Source organism: Grammomys surdaster, unplaced genomic scaffold (genome assembly GCF_004785775.1).
Source record: "Grammomys surdaster isolate TR1022 unplaced genomic scaffold, NIH_TR_1.0 167, whole genome shotgun sequence".
In the NCBI taxonomy this organism is placed as follows: domain Eukaryota; kingdom Metazoa; phylum Chordata; class Mammalia; order Rodentia; family Muridae; genus Grammomys; species Grammomys surdaster.
The window spans coordinates 9,561,947-9,583,468 of record NW_021604615.1 but is presented as its reverse complement, the minus strand read 5'-3'; the positions used below and the strand labels follow the sequence as shown (position 1 = coordinate 9,583,468).

The 21,522-nt window shown below is 49.9% G+C and overlaps 1 protein-coding gene across 4 annotated transcripts in view; it reads right to left on the bottom strand.

The window, feature by feature from the left end:
• Arhgef10 (Rho guanine nucleotide exchange factor 10) overlaps window positions 1-21,522 on the bottom strand; it is an 88,010-nt gene that overhangs the window by 16,306 nt on the left and 50,182 nt on the right. For all 4 annotated transcript variants that reach the window (XM_028766401.1, XM_028766400.1, XM_028766404.1 and 1 more), the window contains 9 exons: window positions 19,844-20,019; window positions 8,836-8,951; window positions 8,266-8,393; window positions 8,022-8,122; window positions 6,345-6,466; window positions 5,448-5,534; window positions 3,962-4,188; window positions 2,957-3,114; window positions 330-472 (listed from right to left, as the gene is read on the bottom strand). In XM_028766401.1, coding sequence (XP_028622234.1) covers window positions 330-472; window positions 2,957-3,114; window positions 3,962-4,188; window positions 5,448-5,534; window positions 6,345-6,466; window positions 8,022-8,122; window positions 8,266-8,393; window positions 8,836-8,951; window positions 19,844-20,019 — 1,258 coding nt within the window. The remainder of the gene's footprint in view (window positions 1-329; window positions 473-2,956; window positions 3,115-3,961; window positions 4,189-5,447; window positions 5,535-6,344; window positions 6,467-8,021; window positions 8,123-8,265; window positions 8,394-8,835; window positions 8,952-19,843; window positions 20,020-21,522) is intronic.

The following is a 21,522-nucleotide window of genomic DNA, read 5'->3' as shown; positions in this document are numbered from 1 at the left end:
GCATGCCGTCATGCTTCCTGCCATGATGATAATGGACTAAACTTCTGAAACTCTAAGTCAGCCGTTGTTAGATGCTTTCTTTTATTGCTGGGGTTGTGGTGTCTCTTCCCAGCAAAGGAACGCTGACTCAGACAGCAGGTAAACACAGAGCGACTATGCCCCACAGATGTGTAGTTAGGAAATGGTAATCTTTGTAAGCAAAGCCGATAAGTGTCTTAGTTTCACGCACGGCCCCAGAATGCACCACCCATTCCTACCACTCGCGCTCCAGAAAGCCTGGCTGCTTCTGGGATGCAGGAACAGGCCGCAGCAGGGAATGCTTGACTCACCTCTACAGTGTGAGTCTCCAAGCTGGCCATGAACACCTGCCCTCCGGAGGCTGCCCAGAGCGCACCCTCCACCAGGAGAAGGCTTCTGACTGGCAGGACACCCAACTTGATCACTTGCTGGGGTTCCGAGTTCCAGGATCCATCTTAAAAGAAAGCAAGTTTAGAGTCCCTTGAGTTCAGGTAACTGTGCACGAAGACAGGGAAACAAGGTTACACATTACCGCAAAACACAACTCAAGTACCAGCTGTGACTACAACGCTTGCATCCGACAAGGGGTGTCCAGGGCCTTGGAACCAGCCCTGTGGAAGCAGGCAGGATGGGACAGCTTCCTATGGATCCCAGGAAAGTGTGCCGTTACCTGGCATGGTTCTAGACACATCCCTTGATCTCTGTAAGTTAAGCATCAGTTTCTTGATCTGTAAGATGGGGGCAGTACTGTCATGAGCCTCAAAACCTGTTTCAGGAACTCAAGGTGAGGTGCATATGTAAAAAGCTCTGCACAGGACCCGTCCCATGGTTCCACAGATGCCACTGTGGCCCGGTGGTGATGTGTGAACTTATTTGGTTGTTTCAGAAGGACTATATCCAAAATCACTGGGCAGATGCTTATGTCTTCAGAGCAGACAGTGATGTGTACAGTATCTCAAGAGGAACATCTCGTACTGGACAAAACTAAGCCAGAGGCTCTGCTCTTCAAACGCCTCCCTCCCTTCCCTGACCCCCAGGAAGCCAAAACGTATTTTAGTTTGAAAAAGCTACAGAGGTCAGTAGTGAGTTACCTCTGCCCCGACTCAAATAAGAACGAATCGATAGCACAGCCACTGTACAGATGAAAAGAAGATTCAATGTGAATTTTAGAGCAACCGACGGGGCTATCTTCTAAGTATTTAACTTTTCAGCCTTCACCCTAGCCGTTCATTGAGCTCCAGGAGATCAGTGTGCCTTCCCTGCTGTGTGTGTGTGTGTGTTTATGTGTGTGTGTGTTTGTGTGTGCTCAGCTTTTTCTGTCAGACCAGAACCCCTGAGCCTCTGAGTGAAAAAACCTCTGAGCAAAGGGAGTTGTGCTGGGCTGCTAGACAGAGGCAGGCAACCGAGCGATCTCTGACTGCTGTGGTGTGCTTGCTGATACAAAGCACCTTCCATGAGAATTCTGTTCAGGCTGAACCATGGTGCGGGGCGGTTTTGAACCTCAGTGTCCCGGTCCCCCTTTCATGTAGCAGGTGTACTGGGTGCACATATGGTTAGATACAAGTGTGCACGCATGCATGCAGGTATGCACACACTCCACCTTCCCCTTCCCTCACCTGTCCTACTCATACCGACAGACAACCATCCCACGTGGTACTCACAGCCCTGTCACTGCACCACAGCCTGGACCTGTGAGGGAATATGCTCCCGAGCGCGAGCATGGCATGAGAATGCAGACGAGACAGAGCTCTGCCCGCAGGCTGCCCGGAAAGCGCTGCGCTGTGGATCGACCGTATGGTTCCTTTGAAATGGGAACTCCGAGATCAGAGGTGGGATAACCCACTTTAGATGTTTTGCTTTGGTCGAGACTAGGCTCCCAACAATTGGCCTCTGTTTTCTGGCCAATTTCTGGCTAAGCAAGCTCTCCTTTCCTTAGGTACTGCATTCTTGTCTCCCTGGGAGGGCCACGTGCAACCTCAAAGTGTGTGAATCTGAGCCAATAGGATGGCCTCCAGGGACAGCTTCTTCCTGGGTTTGTGCTGAGTTCAGAGCTGCCAGGCAGGCTGCCTGCACCATAGCCAGACTTCATACACAAGCTACCAACAGTGATAGTCCCATGGCTTCACAACCTGGAAGTTTCCCTTCAAGTCCCAGGTTTCCAAGCCACACTCCAAAGCAACTGCTCACTCTGTCTGGGAAGGCCACAGTCTCTGACCAATCACATCCTCTGCCACCAAGAACGGACAACAGACATTGTATGGGAGCTCCGGCCGCCTTATACTCTACTACCCAGGCCTACCCACAATGCTCAGGGAGCTTAAGACACACCAGGAAGGCTGCAAAGATAGTGGAGCTACAAAGATATCTTGTGCTATGACGCATTCTGTATAACACAGCACAGGGCTTGGCTGGTCAAAATGTACAGAGATGGGGGTTAATCCTTTAAGAGATTCATGCACAAGGCATGAAGAAAACCAGATGGCTGAGGGAAAGGAGCACAGATAACTGACTGCAAACCTGAAAGAAAGGGTATTGCTTCTGAGGTGGTAAGGACTGGGCTCTGTGTTTGAGACTGTGAGGGCAGGTGAGGCCAGTCACCACAGTGCCATGTAGAAAGATCATCGATGGAAAAGCCATCCCTGGAGAGATGTCACACCCCCACGTCAAAGTGGGCTTGAGTGAGGGAGGAAGGCTCAGGAGAGTGTGGGAGAATTTGGGGTCCCCAACAGCAGGGGTGAAGCCCCGAGGCTGGTCTAGGTTAATCTGAGTCACTGTGGAACAGGAAGAAATCCCTAGAAACCAACTTTAGAAAAACTTCCCATGTGTCCATCAGTGCCTTTTCGGAAAGGAGCAAGTTACACAGGTTTGGAAACAGGAGTGACGAGCCCCATGGCGAGACTGACTTGTAGCCCGGGGTCAGCCGAGTGTGGGTAGTTACCTGGAGCCTTGGTGTAGCTGGCTACAGACCCATTGACCAGGCCTGCATACAGGCCTTGCGGGGAGCAAGCCAAGCTCATGACTGTGGACTTGTCCGGCGTGTAGAAGTGCTGAAGCCTCACCTTCTTGCATCCCTGACTGCTTTTGTAAATGGAAATGCTGCAAACGAAAGAGCACGCGTTAACAGGCCTGCGTGCGCCCGAGAGAGCGCCGGTCAGCATCAGCCAATGGCACGTGTCCTCCTCACCTGCCCCCTTCTTCCCCCATGTTAACACACGCTTGACCACATTTTTAAAACACCCACAACCATTATGATTACGCTCTTTTTTTTGTTTGTTTGTTTTTTTGTTTTTTTTTCGAGACAGGGTTTCTCTGTGTAGCCCTGGCTGTCCTGGAACTCACTCTGTAGACCAGGCTGGCCTCAAACTCAGAAATCCGCCTGCCTCTGCCTCCCAAGTGCTGGGATTAAAGGCGTGCGCCACCACCGCCCAGCATGATTACACTCTTATAGCTTGAAGAGAGAGTCTGGGTCATAATTCACTTTCTTCCTATAAATTTTAGAATGTTAGTTTTCCCACATGATTATAATACACTATATTGTTGTTTTATCCCAAAATGGAATAAGTGGCCTGTTCTTTTTTTTTTTTTTTTTTTTTTTGGTTTTTCGAGACAGGGTTTCTCTGTGTAGCCCTGGCTGTCCTGGAATTCACTCTGTAAACCAGGCTGGCCTCGAACTCAGAAATCCACCTGCCTCTGCCTTCCAAGTGCTGGTTCTTAAGAAGAATTAACAGAAACTGGGGGGAGGGGGGGGGCAAGCCGTAGGGAGCTTTCCCCTTTAGAAAACTGTCAGCTCTCTTATCAGATGGATTAGCACAGGCATGGTCCCTTTAGCGTGCAATGACCGGAAGTATCCCCCTTGCATCTTATACTAGGTTCACATTGCCCCATGAGGGAGGTGACGTGTTCTGCACTGAAGACAATCCATAAAACAGTGTGTGTTCTCTACCTTCCCTCTTCTGTGCCCAGGCAGATGGTGGGCACAGGGGGCGCTCTCGAGGCGGTGGCCTCTGGATCCTTGGCTTCAGTGGGCTCTTGGGGTTTTGGTTCTTCTGCAGGAATGTATATCATACACAGGATGCGTGACTCCACGTTGAAACACTCGATGACTTTGGGGATGGAACTTTGGAAGGAGACAATGGCGACCTGACCCATCTGATTGCTGCAGCTCCCGATCTGAGAGAGAGGAGGCGAGGGAGAGAGTGTGTGACCTCAGGCATGATTCTGGAATTGCTACGACTTCTGACGGAGTGCCATCCTGGATACGCAGAAGCCTGACCCACGAAGGTACTGATTTCCACGCGCGAGTCACACTCAGAAAGAAGCAAACGAGGTGAAAGGATTCCCAAGAGAGCCCATTTTTCTTTGCAACGTGTTAAATTTGGCTTTTTAAGTTTCTAGTAACAAGAACACAACTTTATTTTCAAAGCGGCAAGTATACACATCCAACACCAGACACTCATTCCGTGCACGGCTGCAGGGGACTATTCGCACAATCATTTTATAACATGCTGAAGAGCAAATTAGTAAGCTGTTAAGTAAGCTGGCATCAAGGTGCCGTAACACTCATCCTTAGTGGAAAGACGAGCTTTTCAAGAGGCGAAAACTGAAAAGAACCCAGCCCAAAGGAGGTCATGCCAGGGGCGCACTGCGTGCAGACTGGGAACACACTGTGCGTTCCTCCCTCCAACCTGGAGCACGCTGTCGTACCTTCCTCCCTTTCCTGCATGTATTCCACGCTACAAGTAATCGAACCTCTCAGACCCTGCTGGAAGGAGGGCCAGCCATCAGATCCCTGGTCAGGGGTATGTGCCTGCATGTGTGTGTCTGTGTGTGCACCAAGTGGTGGCAGCTACAAATCTGAGCAGAAGGAACCTACCACCCAGAAGTATAGTGTTTCTGCTGGTCCCTAGGTAGGCACACTGAAACAGCAGCTGGCCATGCTGCTCTATTCTGAACACTACTAGCAACAGCTCTGCCTGGACAGGGATGCCAACTTTGAGTGATGAGTACTGAGAAGGGAAGTGGGAGTGGCCAGAGGCCAGGGACATTCTTCTAGTGTGCAAGAACCAGAAAGCACTACTGCAACCAAGCATTGCCCGGAGCCTGAACTTGGTGTAGGACAAATTCATCCCGGCCGTGACACCAGTGTAAAAAGCCAACAATGTTTTGGAAGAAGTGTGTGTCGGGGGAACCAGTGAGGTGAGGCACCAGAGTGCATGACACACCCAAGCCACCATGGAAGCATTTACGTTTGTCATCTTGGGTCTTTATTCCACTGTAAAAGTCTTAGATGAAAAAGGGCAGAAGACAACATTTTAATCCCCAGGTCCAAACCTCAGGGAATGCTGTTAGGAAATCTAACCTGGTAGTCTCCCCTCAGCCACCTGCCAGCTCTTTGTCAATCGGCCTTAATGACAAGCAAATGTGCTTACCCACAGGAAGCCACGGGCTGTGGAGGGTGAGGCTGGTTGACTTTCATTGCTCAGGTAAGGTTCGGGGTTATAAGCTGCACATTCAATCTGCAATGGAATACAACATTGATGGAATACAACATTGATGGAATACAACATTGTGGATTCAAAATGTTTTCCATCCTTGGTTGGCTGAACCATGGGCTGGAGCCCAGGGATAAAAACACCCAACTGTGTAAGTCTTACAAGCTGGTTTTGCAGATGTGAATTCCCAAGGACTTTTGTGATTTTCTCTTAGAACCCCCTCAACCGTGTCAGAAGCTGGTTGGGCACGTCAAATCATCCAAGAGGACCCAGTGAGAAGCAGGAAAGCCGATGGTGTGTCTGCTGGCCTTCCTGACACATGAGCTGTGTGGTTTCATAGGGCAAGCATTGTGAGGTGTCCAAAGGCTTGTTCTCTTGAGCCAGGGACAAGATAGTCCCCAGGAAGTGGATTAGGAGCCAGGAATGAAGGAGAGAGACAACAGTGTCAAGTTATTTCCTTAAAAAAAAAAAAAGACATGGTGCCTTGTCGGTGGCATTGGACCTTGGTGCCTGGCACTTTAGCAGACAAGGAGCACACTACGTCGAGCAGATAAAGGCATTAGAGTCCTGACCGTCTACAGAGAGGTACTGTTGATCGAGCTGGGGTATCACAGAGGAGGGAGATGCTGGAGCACAGAGGAAATGGGGCCTCTGATAACCTTAGCCAGCAGAACGCCATGCAGTCAGTGGTTGAGCCTCATTGGTGGGCTCCCAGCCGTCATCTCCAGGACTACCAAAACCATTTCCTCTCAACTAGTAGTAACGGGGCCCAACGCTAGCGTTCCCCGAGTAAGTCCTCTGCAAAAGCAGGCACCGCCCTCCTGGGGTCCTCACCTTGAACTCTGGCTGCTTGGCCACTGTCACAGGCATATGTCCCACCAGGAGAGGGTGTGTCTCCTTCTTGGCTAGGTTGCCATCGTCATCCACACAGAACCATCCCATGTGGTTCTCCTCCTCTGTGGGCACATTCGGAGAGAGCAGAGCTGAGCTGCTGAGGTGAGTGTGAACGCCTGTCATGCCCCGGGGCTGTACCCGACCCTCCGCAGCGTGTGAGCAGGGATGAGTCTATCTTGGGCAGCAAGGCTGCCTTCCTCTCTCTAGCTCGAGGCGGGAGGAGATCACTCCCTGATGCAGCCTAGCAGCACGTCTTGGGGCCTCACGCTCCCTGTCTGTTCCTGAACTGAATGCATCAGAAAAATGGGCTGGGTCCACCATTCATGAACATGAAGATGCAATGTGTGCCTAAGGAAGATGGCCACCTTAGCCCTGAGTGAGCACAGGAGAGAGCTTACCCCAACGCCATCTCACAAGGTATTGTCTCTTTGCTTGTAGAGGTACAACCCAGTCAATCACCCAGGAGGAGACAAAGAGCTATGTCCCTGTCCTCAGTGGGGGTCGGGGGGCTCCATTTCACAGTAAGAGTCTCTATCTTTCCACTAAGCTTTGCTTTCTTGAGGAACAGCAACAGCTGACTTCTGTTTTATTCTCAGGTGACTCTTCAGACAGTCTGCACTCAGGAGAGCCTTTCACAAATGGGTGTACACACCTACCCACACACAGGTAATCAAACACAGGCACAGACACCCAAACCTGCTCGTACACACACACACACACACACACACACACACACACCAGCACTCACTCACAGGCCATATATATTCACACACACGGCACTGCAGTACCCACCGAGTAAAAGAGATATATGTGTGTATAAGTTCTATATAAATTCTATAGAGAAGGATCTCTTTGTGGATCTTCCTGCCTGCCTGCTTGCCTATCCTTCGGTCTATATAGCCATCTACCTATCATCAGTCTCCCATCTGTCTGGCTAATTACCTATCACCTAGCAATCTATCCGCTACATATCATTACCTACCAACCTTCTGTCTACTACCTTATTATAGACTGTCTATCGATTTGCCAACTTCCCTATCATGTCTTGTCTTTTAGCTACCTATCTTATATCTGTATCTATGTCTATGTCTGTCACGTCTATGTCTATGCCTACCTCTACCTACCTACCTACACAGGCTAAAAGGACAGATGAACCAGCAAACAGTTCTAAAGCCACACCTAGCTAAAGGAAAACCACAGGACTGACCTCTCAAGCTGGGAGTCCTGGGTGACAGGGTATGACATGCTGCACTCACAGGAGGGGGTCAGCACAGAGGCTGAGATGCTGTGTCCTTTCTGTTCCTTAAAAACTTCCCCATGCCAGGGTTTCAGGCTCTGGATGAGGGCTACACCCTTATTTATGCTCAATAGTCAGAGTATACAAGAATGTCACACCACAATAGAAGCCACTGGTGTGTTCTGCAGGCCCTGAGTTATAATACAAACATTTAACTTAATGTTCCCACTTAAAACTATGTTTCCAGGTCAGGGGAAGTTTTCTCTCTGCCCTGGTTTTACCCTCTCAGGTGTATGCATAATCATATGACCTCTCTGAGGATCCGGAAACATCCCTTTCTTAATGGAGCATGCCCAGTCAGCTTAAACCCTGTGTCTTACCAAGGGCCAGCTTGGCCATCTGCAGGCTGCTGACCCAGGACTCCTTGATGGCGGGTGTAAACGTATTGAACACAGCAGTGAAGAACGTGGGCCGCCCTGACCTGCCGGAGAAGAGGGGCATTCCCTTTACAGACAGCACGGTACCACTTACAGTTAGTCTTCACAGACTACCATGTAATGAGTCACCGAGCCAGAAAACACATCTGGCAAGGAACTGTTCAGTTTCTGTTTCAAAATGACTTACTTGTCCTGCTTTCCCGGGAGCTGTAACTGAATCCTGCAGCGGTCGGCGGCTCTGATGGCATCTTCTTTCCTCAGGATCAGCCGTTGTAAGCCTGACGTCCAATCATGGGCCACTGACTGGTTTAAGTTCTATAGAGGAATAACATGTGTATTAGCTTTTGTTGCTTTTGCTCTGTTTTGTGACAAGGTCTCACTCTAGCCTAGGGTAGCAAAGGCAATCCTCCTGCCTCATGCTACCAAGGGCTGTGACTATATGCAGAGACAGCAACTTTTCTCGCACATACATTTAGAAGAAGAAAAAAAGCAGAGCTCTGACATGGAAATCCCAGGGTGATCCCATTGTTCATGACCGGTTACAAACTCCCTCGGGGTTGATCATGCAGAGATGGAATTGAGGCTCAAGTACTGCCACACAAAAGAAAAAGAGCCACACCGGCCCAAACAACAGAAGAGCCAAGCCGGGCCTGCTCCTTAGAGATACCCGAGTGCTCCCTTCTGGAGAACTCGGAGACAAAGCCGTGCTCACAGATCTGGAAGCCGTGGCAGCGTCCTGTCCGGGAGGCCCCGTTACCTGATAGCTCCCTCGGAGGTTCCCAATCAGCTGCGAGATCTGGCCAACAACATTCAGGTCATGCAGTAGGTTCTGCAGATCCTGGTACAGCTGCCCTGGCCCCATGTAAACTTTGTCTGGAAAACGAGAAGAAAGGAGAACTGGTTACCCCCTGCCTGGGGTGGCAATGAAATATTTAGTTTTGCTTTGCTTTTTTTTTTTTTAAGTTGGAGAGGATCAAGAATAAAACAAACAAACAAACAAACAAATAGCTTCAGGCATTTGGGAGTTGTTCCTTTGCTAATTGCTATTTTGAGACAATTTTACATGTATAGAATGATGCTCTCCGCCTGCCTTACAAGAGGTTGGCATCTTGTCTCACAGAACTGTAGACTGTGATGCTTGGGACTGACACAGAACTCACTGCCCCTGTCATATCCAAATGCCACCAGTTTCTGTTCATTGTTCTTGTCCTGGTCCAGCCCTTGTCCCTGCACTCCATGAGTGTCCTAGCCTTCACCTCCATCAGACTGGAACAGTGTCACAGTCTGTCTTTGATGAATTCGACTCTTTTAAAAGACACTGCTGAATTGTCTTATAGATTGTTTCACAATTTGATTGGTGTTTTGTAACCAAGAAGGAGGGAGGGAGGAAGGGAGGGAAGGAGGGAGGGAGGGAGGGAGGGAGGGAGGGAGGGAGGGAGGGAAGGAGGGAGCAAGAGAGAGAGAGAGAGAGAGAGAGAGCCAAGAATGGATGAGGAGACAGATGGAAGAGAGAGTTTCAGGCTGTCCCCAAAGTCCTAAGTAGTTGAGGATGACCTTGAACTCACGACCCTCTTGTGTCTACCACTGGACTAAGATCCTAAGTGTATATCACCACACTGTACTATGCAGCTCTGGGCATGAGACTCAGGGCTTGATGCATACTCGGAAAGCACTTTGTCAACTGAGCTACACCCCAAGGCCGCTGATTTTAAGCATAATCATTAGTGGTAAAAAACACCAGATGTGAAATTTAACCTCAATCAAATTTCTTATCCCTGGGGGATCATCAACACCACAGCGTTCCCTGAGGATTTTCCCAAAGTCAAAACCCTTAGAAAGGACTAGAAATGGCAACCTTGGGTCAGGAGGTGACGAACACCCTGATGTCTGTGTCCACAGTTGGTTCCAACCAAACCCCAATAACCAGGCCAGCTCCAGCACTTGTGGAAGGCTTGACGGACTCATGGAGTGATTGCACATACTGTACTTCCAGACCCCATGAGTGCTGAGAACAGACTCTGAGCCTCCAAGCTGTCTTGGAAACAACCCATCGTCATGCAGAGGCAAGAGGGATTTGAACTCAGGTCTACACTCAAAGCCTAGGCTGCAAACCAGCACGCTGTTCATCCTGGCATTTTCCCACTTTCCACATGCATAAACCATCACAGGGCCGGCCAGGGAAAGAGTTGGGCTTCAGAGTCAGTAGCAGAGATTCATTTGAGCTGAACTGTACATGGGGCCTTGGTGTCTGGGTCTCAGCGGGATGGCTGCCTGGCCACAGCTCTGTCTCTAGGGTCCAGAGTAAGCAGTGCCCAGCTGGGTTTCAGAGTCTGCTGCTAACCTCTTCAGCCTCATGATAATCCTGATCAAAAGGTCTGCAAGCTCACTTTGCACTCTCTTGAGAGTCACACAGCTTGCCCCAGCCTTCATTCTGCCCAATATGTCACTGTGTCAGACCTGAGACACAGCTGTATACTCCCATGATAAAGACTTCGTAACTGCATACATCTCAAACACATGCTGCCTCACTGAGGATGAAGCATTCTGTGTAAAGACAGGATCCCACGAGTGGCTACTCAGAATGTGGATCTAATTTTACCGCTGTTCATGAACACCTGAGGTCAGTGCCTCTTAGTGTCACCACTCGAGGGGTAAATTGTGCTGATGTGTTATTATGACAATATCCTGGTGTTCTGTGACTGGAACTTCGCTGGCCCTTACAGCTTAGTTAATAATACATCTTGAAGTCACTTAAGATTCAAGACGGATAAGTTCTGTTGTCTTAGTCAGGGTTTCTATTCCTGCACAAATATCATGACCAAGAAGCAAGTTGGGGAGGAAAGAATTTATTCAGTTTACACTTCCACAGTGCTGTTCATCATCAAAGGAAGTCAGGACTGGAACTCAAGCAGGTCAAGAAGCAGGAGCTGATGCAGGGGCCATGGAGGGATGTTACTTACTGGCTTGCTTCCCCTGGCTTGCTCAGCTTGCTTTCTTATAGAATCCAGGACTACCAGCCCAGGGATGGCACCACTCACAAGGGGCTAGGCTCTCCCACCTTGATCACTAATTGAGAAAATGCCTTACAGCTGGATCTCATGGAGGCATTTCCTCAAGGGAGGCTCCTGTCTCTGTGATAACTCCAGCTTGTGTCAAGTTGACACACGAAACCAGCCAGTACATCTGTGTACTCAGACTGTTTGTGTAACCGCTTTTAAGAGAACCATGTAACAATCAACCTTCCTTGTTTGCAGTTCTCATGTAACTAACTTTTACAACCCAAGCTAATACACAGCTTTAATCTTAAGATATGTACTCTTCCATAACCCTGTCCCAGGGGCAATGCACATATGTACGTGAATGTTACGGTAATAAATGCTGGAAACAGCAAATAGTTGAAAGGAACCATGTGTAATCACTACCACACAGGTACCAAGAGCAGCACACAGGTATTGCTCGACAGCTTCTGCTTGATGTTTGTTGCCTAGGTTAACAGGGTTCGTGTGTACCAGGCTGTTTCATCCCTTAAGGACTTCTGTAAAGTGTCCCTCACTCTTTCCCCACGTGACACTTTCTGTGTTGTTCCATAAAAGACAGAGCAAAGGACCTCTGTGAGGGACAGAGAGACAGGGACAGACAAGACAGCATTCAGGCAGGCACAGACTCAGATTCTTACAACAGACGATTGTAGGCAGACCCGAGACCATCAGCTACAAAGAGACAGAAGACACAGGGAGGGAAACGGGAAACTCTAACGTGGGCTCACTCTTGGCTGAACTCCTCGGGGGAAGGGCTTTGATTTCCTTCCTTCAAGCAACAGTGATGAACACTGGCGACTCTGAACTTATCACCGATGCCTTTAACTGGTACAGTAAATGTCTTAGTTGTATCTATACACATACGGTCTGTATTTTTCTTTATGTTTGCAAACCCAGGTTTTTTACCTGGTAACTCGTCTATTGCTATCACTGTGTAAATGTTTGAGAACAGATTGTACACACAGGCTCGCAGTGATGCTGTAAATGCTACATCCACTTTCTTGATCTATCAGCATCTACTTCACATTGCCTTTCAACTATCAATAAACGTTGACTTCTCGAGCTAGTTCACAGCCCAGGAGCAGCTCCAGGGCTCACAACACAACCCCCGACATGAAACCCTCCCACCCCGCCCTTGGCTCTGTTCCCTCTGTCCGCTCTGTTCTCCACCACCGTACTTTTGCCTTACCATAACCCATACCAAGTTTTAGCCAAAAAAAAAAAGTATAGTTTTATTTGTACTGGTGTCCAGTTGACGAACCCTTTGAGGACGAGTGTTTCTGCTGGTCATAGTCATACGTTAGGCCACTGTGCACGACAAACATCGCACAGCGGAAGTCTGCACAACGAAGGCAAGTCTGTGCCAGGTGGCCTAGGGGCCGGCTCCAGCTTCCTCACTTCTCATCTGAGAACAAGGTGGGGAAACCAGGAGGGACACCAGTTTCCTGGCAAGTGTTTCTAAACCGAGCACGCCTCGAATACGCCATTGGTGTCTGGATTTGGGAAGGAAACATCCCTCCCCTCACTCCCCTTGCGAGCGAGCCACATATTTAAGCAGAGAAAATGCTTCTACTTAAACCAGGCTTCCCTGGATCCCTTTAAGCTAGAAGCCGTATCTAGGTTTTTCCCTTGGTGTCCATTTCCCTCCAAGAGAACAAGTGGTGGGTGTCCGGGGCAGAGTCCTGAGCAGAGACCGCTGGAGGGCGAGAAGGTGACCAGAGACGAGGATCCAAAGTAAGGCTGCTTACCTCACCTCACACACCTGGAGACCTTCCTCATATGGGGACACGGCCCGAAGCCAACCATGTCCTGCCCAATCAGGGAAGAGACAACGGGGCTGCATCATGGCTCCGCCTCACACAGAAAGCACTTTAGTCATCTCCTCAGCTTGAAATAATATTTAAAAAAGAAAGAAAAACTATGTGCGTGCACACACACCCACATGCACCATCACTGATGTGAACCTGGGACAGGAAGAGAGGCTACTTTCTTCTCAGTAAGCAAAAGGCCTTTATAAGGAGACCACAAGGGGTGTGCCCACCTCTGTCCAGCACAGGGAAATGTACCAAGTGCCACCGGAGCCTTAGCAGCAGATGCCGGAGACACAGAAGAAGAACAGGAAATCACCATTAAAGATCCCGTGGCAGTCACCAAGCCTAGCACCTCTGCTCAAGGTGAAAACTAAAACCCTTAGACCTCGGGGCAGAGTGCTCTCAAATGCTGCTCTGTGCAGAGGAGAACTGGTTTTGCCTGATAGCCTGAACTTCACCGAGTCAAAATACGCAGTCAAAAATTTTGTTAGAGCTGTTTTCCAGCTGCCTGGTGACAAATTCCAAGAATTTTAGATTTGTGGGCCGATTCTCTAGTGCTGGCTGGCACACAACTAATTGTTCCACGTCTTTCCTGGGCTTTCTCACGGACACGGCCTTCTGCACTGCACAACTGCCTCCCCTTCCCCCCACCGTTTCTATGGAAATCCCTAGAACTGGTTAGAAAATTCAGGAGTAAGCTGAATGGAATCTTATGCGACAAACAAGGAAGGGGCTATGTGGCTGTGTCAACAGCCAGGACATCTACAATACCCCGGGAGTGTGGGAGACTCCGACATGACCCTTGCCTAGTCTGAAAACTGAACTCTCCCTGATGTCTGTCCCTGGGGGATGTCAGGGGCAGAGGGTTTCTTATGCCCAAGCCAGTGGGGAGCAGGTGTGAAGGGAAGCACTCATCAAGACAGGCTCCCAGGTGCTGACCCCTGCAGCGGCCACCAACTTCATTCCAAGCAAACATTTCTCCCCAGTGCTCCCTCTGAGTTTCCTAATCTCCTGAGGGCCAGCAGGAACTGGGAGGAAATTGCTATCCTCTGATAGAGCAACCAGCTCCAGGCTGTGTCCCTGTCCTTACCTCTCCAAAGGTCCCTTTCCCTGGGTTAAGGCTTCTGATGCCTGGCTGCTCCCTGAGACAAGAGTCCAGGGTTCCCAGTCGGCTTCTGTGTGGGGTGAGAGGGGTCAGGCCCTCCTGCCTTCGAAGAGCTAGCTTTTCTGGCACCATTAGGCAAAGAGCTTTTATACAAGATCCCCAAAGCACAGCTAACAAAATCAAGGACAGAAGAATGGCACTGAATCAAACTGAGCCGTTTCTACACAGCAGAAGGAGCACTCGGCTGACAAGCCTTGGAAGCCATAAGAATGTCTGCCCTTCGAGCTAGCATGTGACAAAGGGCCAGCATCTACCATTCCCAATGCAACCCGACTAATCCGATTAAAAAGAGGCAAATAATCTGAACAGACATGTCTAAGAGTAAGACACACAGATGCCCAGTGAGTCCTTGTGCACCGTGGAAAGGCACATCAGACCTCACCTCAGGACAGTGAGAATGGCCATCATCAAAAGGCAAGATAACAAATGCAGGTGAGACCATGGAGAAAGGGGAACTATCACTTGGTACAGCCACCACAGAGAACAGCGGGAAGGCTTTCCAGAAAACCCCGAACAAGTGTTCCACATGCTCTGGCTATCCTACCTGAGTGTGTATCTGAGGGAATCAAGGTCAGGTGTCCAGCGTGGCACATCTGTGCTGATTTCAGCCCTTGTCACAAGTGCCTGATGCAGAACCAGTGGTGGTGTCTGTCATTAGACAGACTTGATAACAAGAAGGTGGTATGCACAGTGGGAAATGGCATCCAGTGACAACATTGAGCCCTCCCATCTGTGGCAAACTGGATGCCACTGGAGTACACTGTGCTAAATGAAATAAGCCAGACACAGAAAGATAAGCAGCGCATGAGAAATGTAGGAGGAGCTAAGGTGGGAGGAGTTAGGAGAGGAAGAGGTGGAGTAAGGAGGAGAGGAGAAAAAGGAAGAGGAGGAGCTAGGAGACGGGAGAGGAGAACAAGACAGAGAGGAGATGGAGGCGGATGCTCACGTGTCTGTAGCAGTCAAAGGTAGTTGGCATATCTAGGTTGAGTATTGGGTTACACTTCTGATTGTATGGGCATCTTGTTACCGATCATTACCAAATATATAAGCCTTTGATTAATCTTTAAGCATTAATGTCTCATCTTTTTACTGGGCCCACGTGGATGGCGGGATAGTCTAGGCAATGCCCAGCCTTGCAGAGACAGTGTGGGAGATTGAGCCATCACCCACGCTGATGTCTCGTGGGTGGCAGGGCTGGTGTTTCTAGTTGGCCATTTCTAGCTGCAGCACGCATGTGGCCTCTGGACGAGAAACATGGTGGCTGGGCTAGGCAGAGCCACTGCAGCTTAGATAGTCGGCCTGAGCCTGAGGCCGTTTTAAATAATTATCACAACAGAGAAAGACAAGTTGAGGGTCTGAACACAGAATAGTTACTCCAGAGGCTAGGAGTGGGGAGAGGAGGGGGAGACTGGAGAGGGGGGCTCCAGACAGGAGCAGTAAGTGCTAGGCAGTGTAATTTGACTACAGTTTACAGCAACCTATGGATAGCTGCAAGAGAGATGACGTGACGCTCCAGACACAGAGGAATGACAAGGAGGTGGTGGCATCAAGTACTCAGATCAGAAAGGATGTATTATGTCGGGACTGAAATGTCACACTGTTCCCCCACAAACATTTATAATTACCATGGGTTAACCAAAAGTTGAAAGACGACGCTCGAGGAGATGGAAATACTAGGGTTCTTGTTTGATCGTTATGTTTTGGGTTCAGAAGTCAAATGATCATATTACCTGACACGGGAGTGTTAAATACAGCAAGAGCGCAGAGGCAACACCAGAGGGTGTGTTCTTATTTTGATGGGGAGGACCAGAAAGTCAAATGGGATCCTACGTACCCTGAGTCCCCAGCTCCCTGTGGACCATGTGCTAGATAAGCCAATACAAAATAACCATCTGACACAGAACGTGAGGCCCTGCTTCCTTAGTTCCGATAGATGGCTCACCATCTTTCTCTTCTCAACCATGAGCCACGGTCTGAAAAGTCAGTAAAACCTTTTAAACTGCCCCCAGGAAAGTACACACTTTCCAAAGTAATTTCAGGTGATCTGAACGCTTAACCCAACCCATGGGTCCCTAGAGGAGCCCAGGTCATGGGTTCCCAGGCCTCGCTCTCTATGCAAAGTCCATCATGGAAACTCAATGCGACTAACACTCGTGCCCTGCCTGCCTCCCTCCATATGAAGCCCGTTTTCTGGGTGCTTGGAGCTGTGCAGGGGCAGCTCCTTGCTTCTGCTGCTGGCACGGCCTCACCCTTTCCCAGCGCTGGTTGCTAGGCAGTGACACCCACGTTCTGCCTCCAACACAAAACAACAGACCACGCTCCCAAAGCTGAACGGTACAGTCATTCAAACAGCACAGAAGTCATGTGATTTCAATGAGAACAAGAACTTCTACCTGGCTTCTTGAAACGAGCTGAGATAATAAGCCCCAGGGAAGGGGAAGGAACACAAAGAGGCCAAACTCTAAGGAAGCACAAGGGAAACTGGGGATGTCTGCATCATGAATGAGCTGACTACCAGTTCAGCCTGCTGCTGGTGTGCCTGATTGGAGGGCGGCTCATTTGATCCTAAAGACAGGCTGCCCCTGCTATGAGGTGAATCTGGACACACCCAGTCCAGCCCTTTCCCAGTGTCTAGTGTTAGACAGCCCAGCAAGCAGGCTGCTGGCAGCAGCGATAGCAAACCTCACCAATGCAGGAAGACACCCGTTACTGAGGTCTGCATGCACACAAGACAACTTGAAGGTATGAATTCTCCCTTCTACCATGCAAGCAGCACAGATCAAATGCAGGTCAGTCAGGCTTGGTAATAAGTGCCCGCTGAGCCATCTTACCAGCAATACATCTGAAATGCCTAACCATCAAGAGGAAGAAAGAGAAAACAGTTCCTCTCTGTGATGATGACTGGCTACCCGGCTTGGCGGCTCTGTGCGTTTCGCTTGACACATATACATCAGAGCATCACATTTGACATTTTAGATATAGCCGGCACTCAGTTAAACCTCAGCAAGGGAGCAAGTACAGCCTGGCAGTCACATCACTCACACAGCACTTCAAGATGTAGTAATTGCTGCTATGTGTGCCTCTCAGGTAAAGACTCACTTGCTTCTCAAACAGCAAAAGGATAGCTTGGGCCTTCTCCATTTCTGTGTTCCCAAGAATGAAGGGGCATCCCAGGGGCAGTCTCCCATGGACCCAGGGGCTGACTGGCTGGCTAGACTTTTGCAGTCACCTCAGAACCATGGCTTCTTCAGGAGTACCCAGGCCAGCAAGCTGCAAGCTGGGGTCACCAGCCAACTGCACACATGCAAGGGGGAGTCAGGGTGCCCACCTCAATCTGTAGAACCCTATGTCTTTCCAGCAGCCAGTTTTTCAAAGACACTGTTTCTGAGAACACAGTCTCCCTTTTATCTGCCAAAGCTTTTATTCATGATTCTATTATGGGATGTGCCACACAGTGCAGTGTCTATGTGTCAGAAAGTCTGTTTGCTCCTAGAATTCTCTTCAGGATAGCCTGCTCTGTGCTACACTCGCTTGCAGCTCAAAGGACCCAGCATTTGGTTCATCACAGGCTCTTAACAAATAAACATGACAATACCACATCATTACACCGCAATGCCCACTGGGAACTGCGGGGCTCTTAACTCGTCCTATGGATCCCGTCTATACTGCATGCTCTAAAGCTGGGGGATAAGAAATGGCAAATCAAAGGAGACACTGACAGATGAAGTCACACACCCACTGAGTTACCACCTCAAAGGGCACGGCATTCCACCGTCGATAGCAACAGCAAGACGACGACACGCGCCATACCAAGGCATGGGCGCACCCACAGTGAGAAGCAGAGCAAATCTCTAGAGGGTGGAACAACTGTCTCGCTGCTGAAGAGTGTGAAAAGCTGCTGCCAGGAACTGCTGTTGCCTGAGGTAATCTCCCAGCTTGCTTAAAGACAGAAAATCAACACCTGGCCTGCCGAGTGCAGTCTGCAGGTCTCCGAGGCCACCCCACATCCTTCTTAACAGGACATACAGCAATGCTCCTGAGCTCAGCATGAGGGCGGCACCCTTTTCCTGGGGAGCAGCTCCCCTGAGCTGCTCCACCCTCAGCATTCAACCTCACCCTCAGTGGGCGAGCCTGGCTCTGGGCTGCCGGCCTGCTCCTCTTTTCCCCCAGTTTCCTGTGGTTAGCGCCTGCTGTGGCCACCGCAGTGCGACGGGAGAGGTGATGGGTGTTCTGGACCAGCCTTGCACAGCAGATGGGATGCAAAGGTCGAAGCAACACACAGGCCTCCAAGAAAACGAATCCTTTTCCGGTTTTACCTTCCACAGGAGCTGGTCAAGCCATCCTGTTCTGTACTTTCTCTTAAGGTTTCTTACTGATTCTAAACCCCGTTCTACATTTGCTCAGCACAAGTCACCGACAGAAGGATGATTTTGAAAATGTAAGTCTGTGTGTCCACTCTGAGTCAGCAACATCAACAGCTGTCTGAACACTGAGGGGGGCTCAGTGTTAGCTATGAACACAGTTTAGGACTGATAGAGGTATAAAGCAGCCATCGGTGTTCACAGAGGCACAACACAACCTGCAACTGACACCACCAAGTAATTTAAAAAGAATTCTAAAGACAGCGTAGAAAGATTTCAGTTTCTCCTTGGATAAAATTTGATTGAATTGTGACAATTTGGAAAGAGATTCCCTTCCTGCATCCCCTCCCTCCACTCTTCCCTTCCCCGTCCTCACACTGCTCAACTTCCTGCAATCCTCCGGGATGCACTAGGCTACTCTGTGGTATTTCAGTTCTAGCTAAGAGTCTAGATAAAGGTGCACCTTGCTTTAAGTGGGGGCACATCCAAGAGTCTAATAACTGATACTGTGTTCAAAGAGCTAGCCTACCAGGCAGATGACCAAACTGAATACCTAACGTTCTGGGAATTACAGAGGCAGAAAGGATTTCCCCTAAATGCTCATGTCCAACCACAAGGCCGAGTTTCAGTGTTTGCTTTCACGATTCTGGATGTGTCACAAACAAATTAATCTGAAGGTTAATGCTTGCGAAGGTTGCGACAAGTTCCCATTTACAGTGGTTCAATCGGTCCAGAAGCGGGAGTCCCTGACAGAATTACATCTAGCTAGTCTTTCTTCCAGTTTAAACAGGCAGAGGAGGGGATGGCAATGGTTTCTGCTCTGAGATCAAAATCTCCAGGCCAAACTGAGACCAGTGATAGTGACTCCAACCACTGTGCAGTGCTGAGTCACCCACAGCACTGCCATCCCCCACTGTGCAGTGCTGAGTCACCCACAGTACTGCCATTCCCCACTGTGCAGTGCTGAGTCACCCACAGCACTGCCATCCCCCACTGTGCAGTGCTGAGTCACCCACAGCACTGTCAACCCCCACTGTGCAGTGCTGAGTCACCCACAGCACTGCCATCCCCCACTGTGCAGTGCTGAGTCACCCACAGCACTGCTGTTCCTCCCACTCCACTGTGAAGGCCACACACATGAGCTCACCGTGGGGAGACAAGGGAAAGAGGAGACAGCCAGCAGAGAGTAGAGCCTGCCCGTGGTCTTCACACACCGCCTTTGACCAATTCACTGCCGAGTTAGAGCCAATGCAATGCAGAGACCTCCGTCATGTCAGACAGACAGACTGACAGACTGAACTGTCCCAACAGATGCACCATCCCAACTCCAGTGGGGAATGGGGGCCAGGCTCCTGCTGCCCACAGGAACGTGGGCTGGACTGTCACTTACGTGGCTTCGCATTGGCCACCACAGCCAGGCTCTCCGGGGAGTGTGCAGCGTGGGGCCGACTGTGCTCCCCGGTGCCGGAATTTCCGCTGTACTCAATCACGTCCACGTGTCCGAGAGGGACACTCCACTTGAGCAGGTACCTCTGGCTCATTGCGGCATGACTTTCATGTGAGTTCCTAGGACAAACAGAAGGCTGTTACTTGATGGTTTACCACGGGACCAAGCTCTGGTGTCTCCGGTCCCTCATGCAGCCCCGAGCAGCCGTCTAACTGCTGTGGCGCTCAGAATCCTCATGCACTGGCTCCAGCTAAGATCTCCAGCAGGAAGGGCAAGGGAAACCCTCTGTGCAATCCCACCAGGACCCGAGAACTCACGGCCACAGTGTCCGAGGATTCTGGAGACACTTAACCCAAGTGTGCAGAGATGTTCTCTGGGCTGACTCCAGCTTCCCCCCTTAGTCCTAAGCAGTCACTTTACAACCACATCAATAAAATTAAGTCACAGCCTGCCCTCCACGACTAAAGCATTGGCTGAGTATACAGAGGTGAAACGAAAACCCAAGTCTTTTCTTCTTTTTCCATAACGAGGAACACAGACACAGAGAAACACAAACGCCTGTGACTGGAGCAGCTGCAGAGCCTGCTGCTCATGTAATTATGCACACCCACAGTGACAGCCATGCACACGGGCTCCGCATGGCCACCCTGATCCTCGTGGTCACTGCCCTTCATTTGCTGACAAGGAGTCAGAGGCTTGGCGAGTGGGGTGACGCTAGCTCTCAAGAGTCACCCACATATCCTCTGCCCAAATCCTGTGGTAGTGGGAGGAGGGTGGCCTCCTACTCACAAGAGCGATCAATGGTGGCAATAAAGTGTCAGGTGACAGTGGTGGGTGGCTTCATGGTTCCCAGCCTGCTCTCCGGGAGGGACAACCCCCCGATGCCATGGCACACACCTTCCATGGGTCAGGCATTTCCTGCTAGTCCATCGTGGGCTACCAAAGGTTTACCAACTGCAAGCCAGCAGAAGCTGCTAGCCACCTATGGGCACTGGCTCCCCATCAACAAGAAAAAGTACCGAGAAAGTACCATGGGCACCACATTTAACACGGAGGACATTGTGTTTAATGCAAGACTAGTTCTCTCCCATGCTACCTACCCTGGAGGATCCTGCCCTCCTAGATTTCCTCAGCTTAGCTCAGTAGCTGCACGCTGGGAAACCGTTCTCATGCCAAACTGAGGGAAGGAACTAATGGGGACTAATGGACAGACCCAAAGGAAACATACTGGAAAAAATACTTATCAGAGGTATATTTAGAGAGTCAGCTATGTGACAACTAAGGGTACAGGTGACAGGGAGCGAGAGGACTCAGTTTGGGGCCAGCTCCAGCACCAGTCTTCCTGAGTTCACCTGTATGGCACCTGATTTCCGCCGGGAGACCCACCACTGACCCACAGAATTTTAAAGTCAGCTTGTAGAGCTGGGGCTGCAGCTCAATCCCAGAGTTTGTCTGTCATGAATAATGCTCTGAGTTTAGCCCCCAGTACTGCAAAATAAATAAATAAACAGACAGACAGACAAATAAATAAATACTAACATTGAGGATAATTACAAAAACCTGCAATGAGTTTCCTTTTATTAAGGTTCTGAGTTCAGGTGAGAACGTGGATGTGGCTTCTC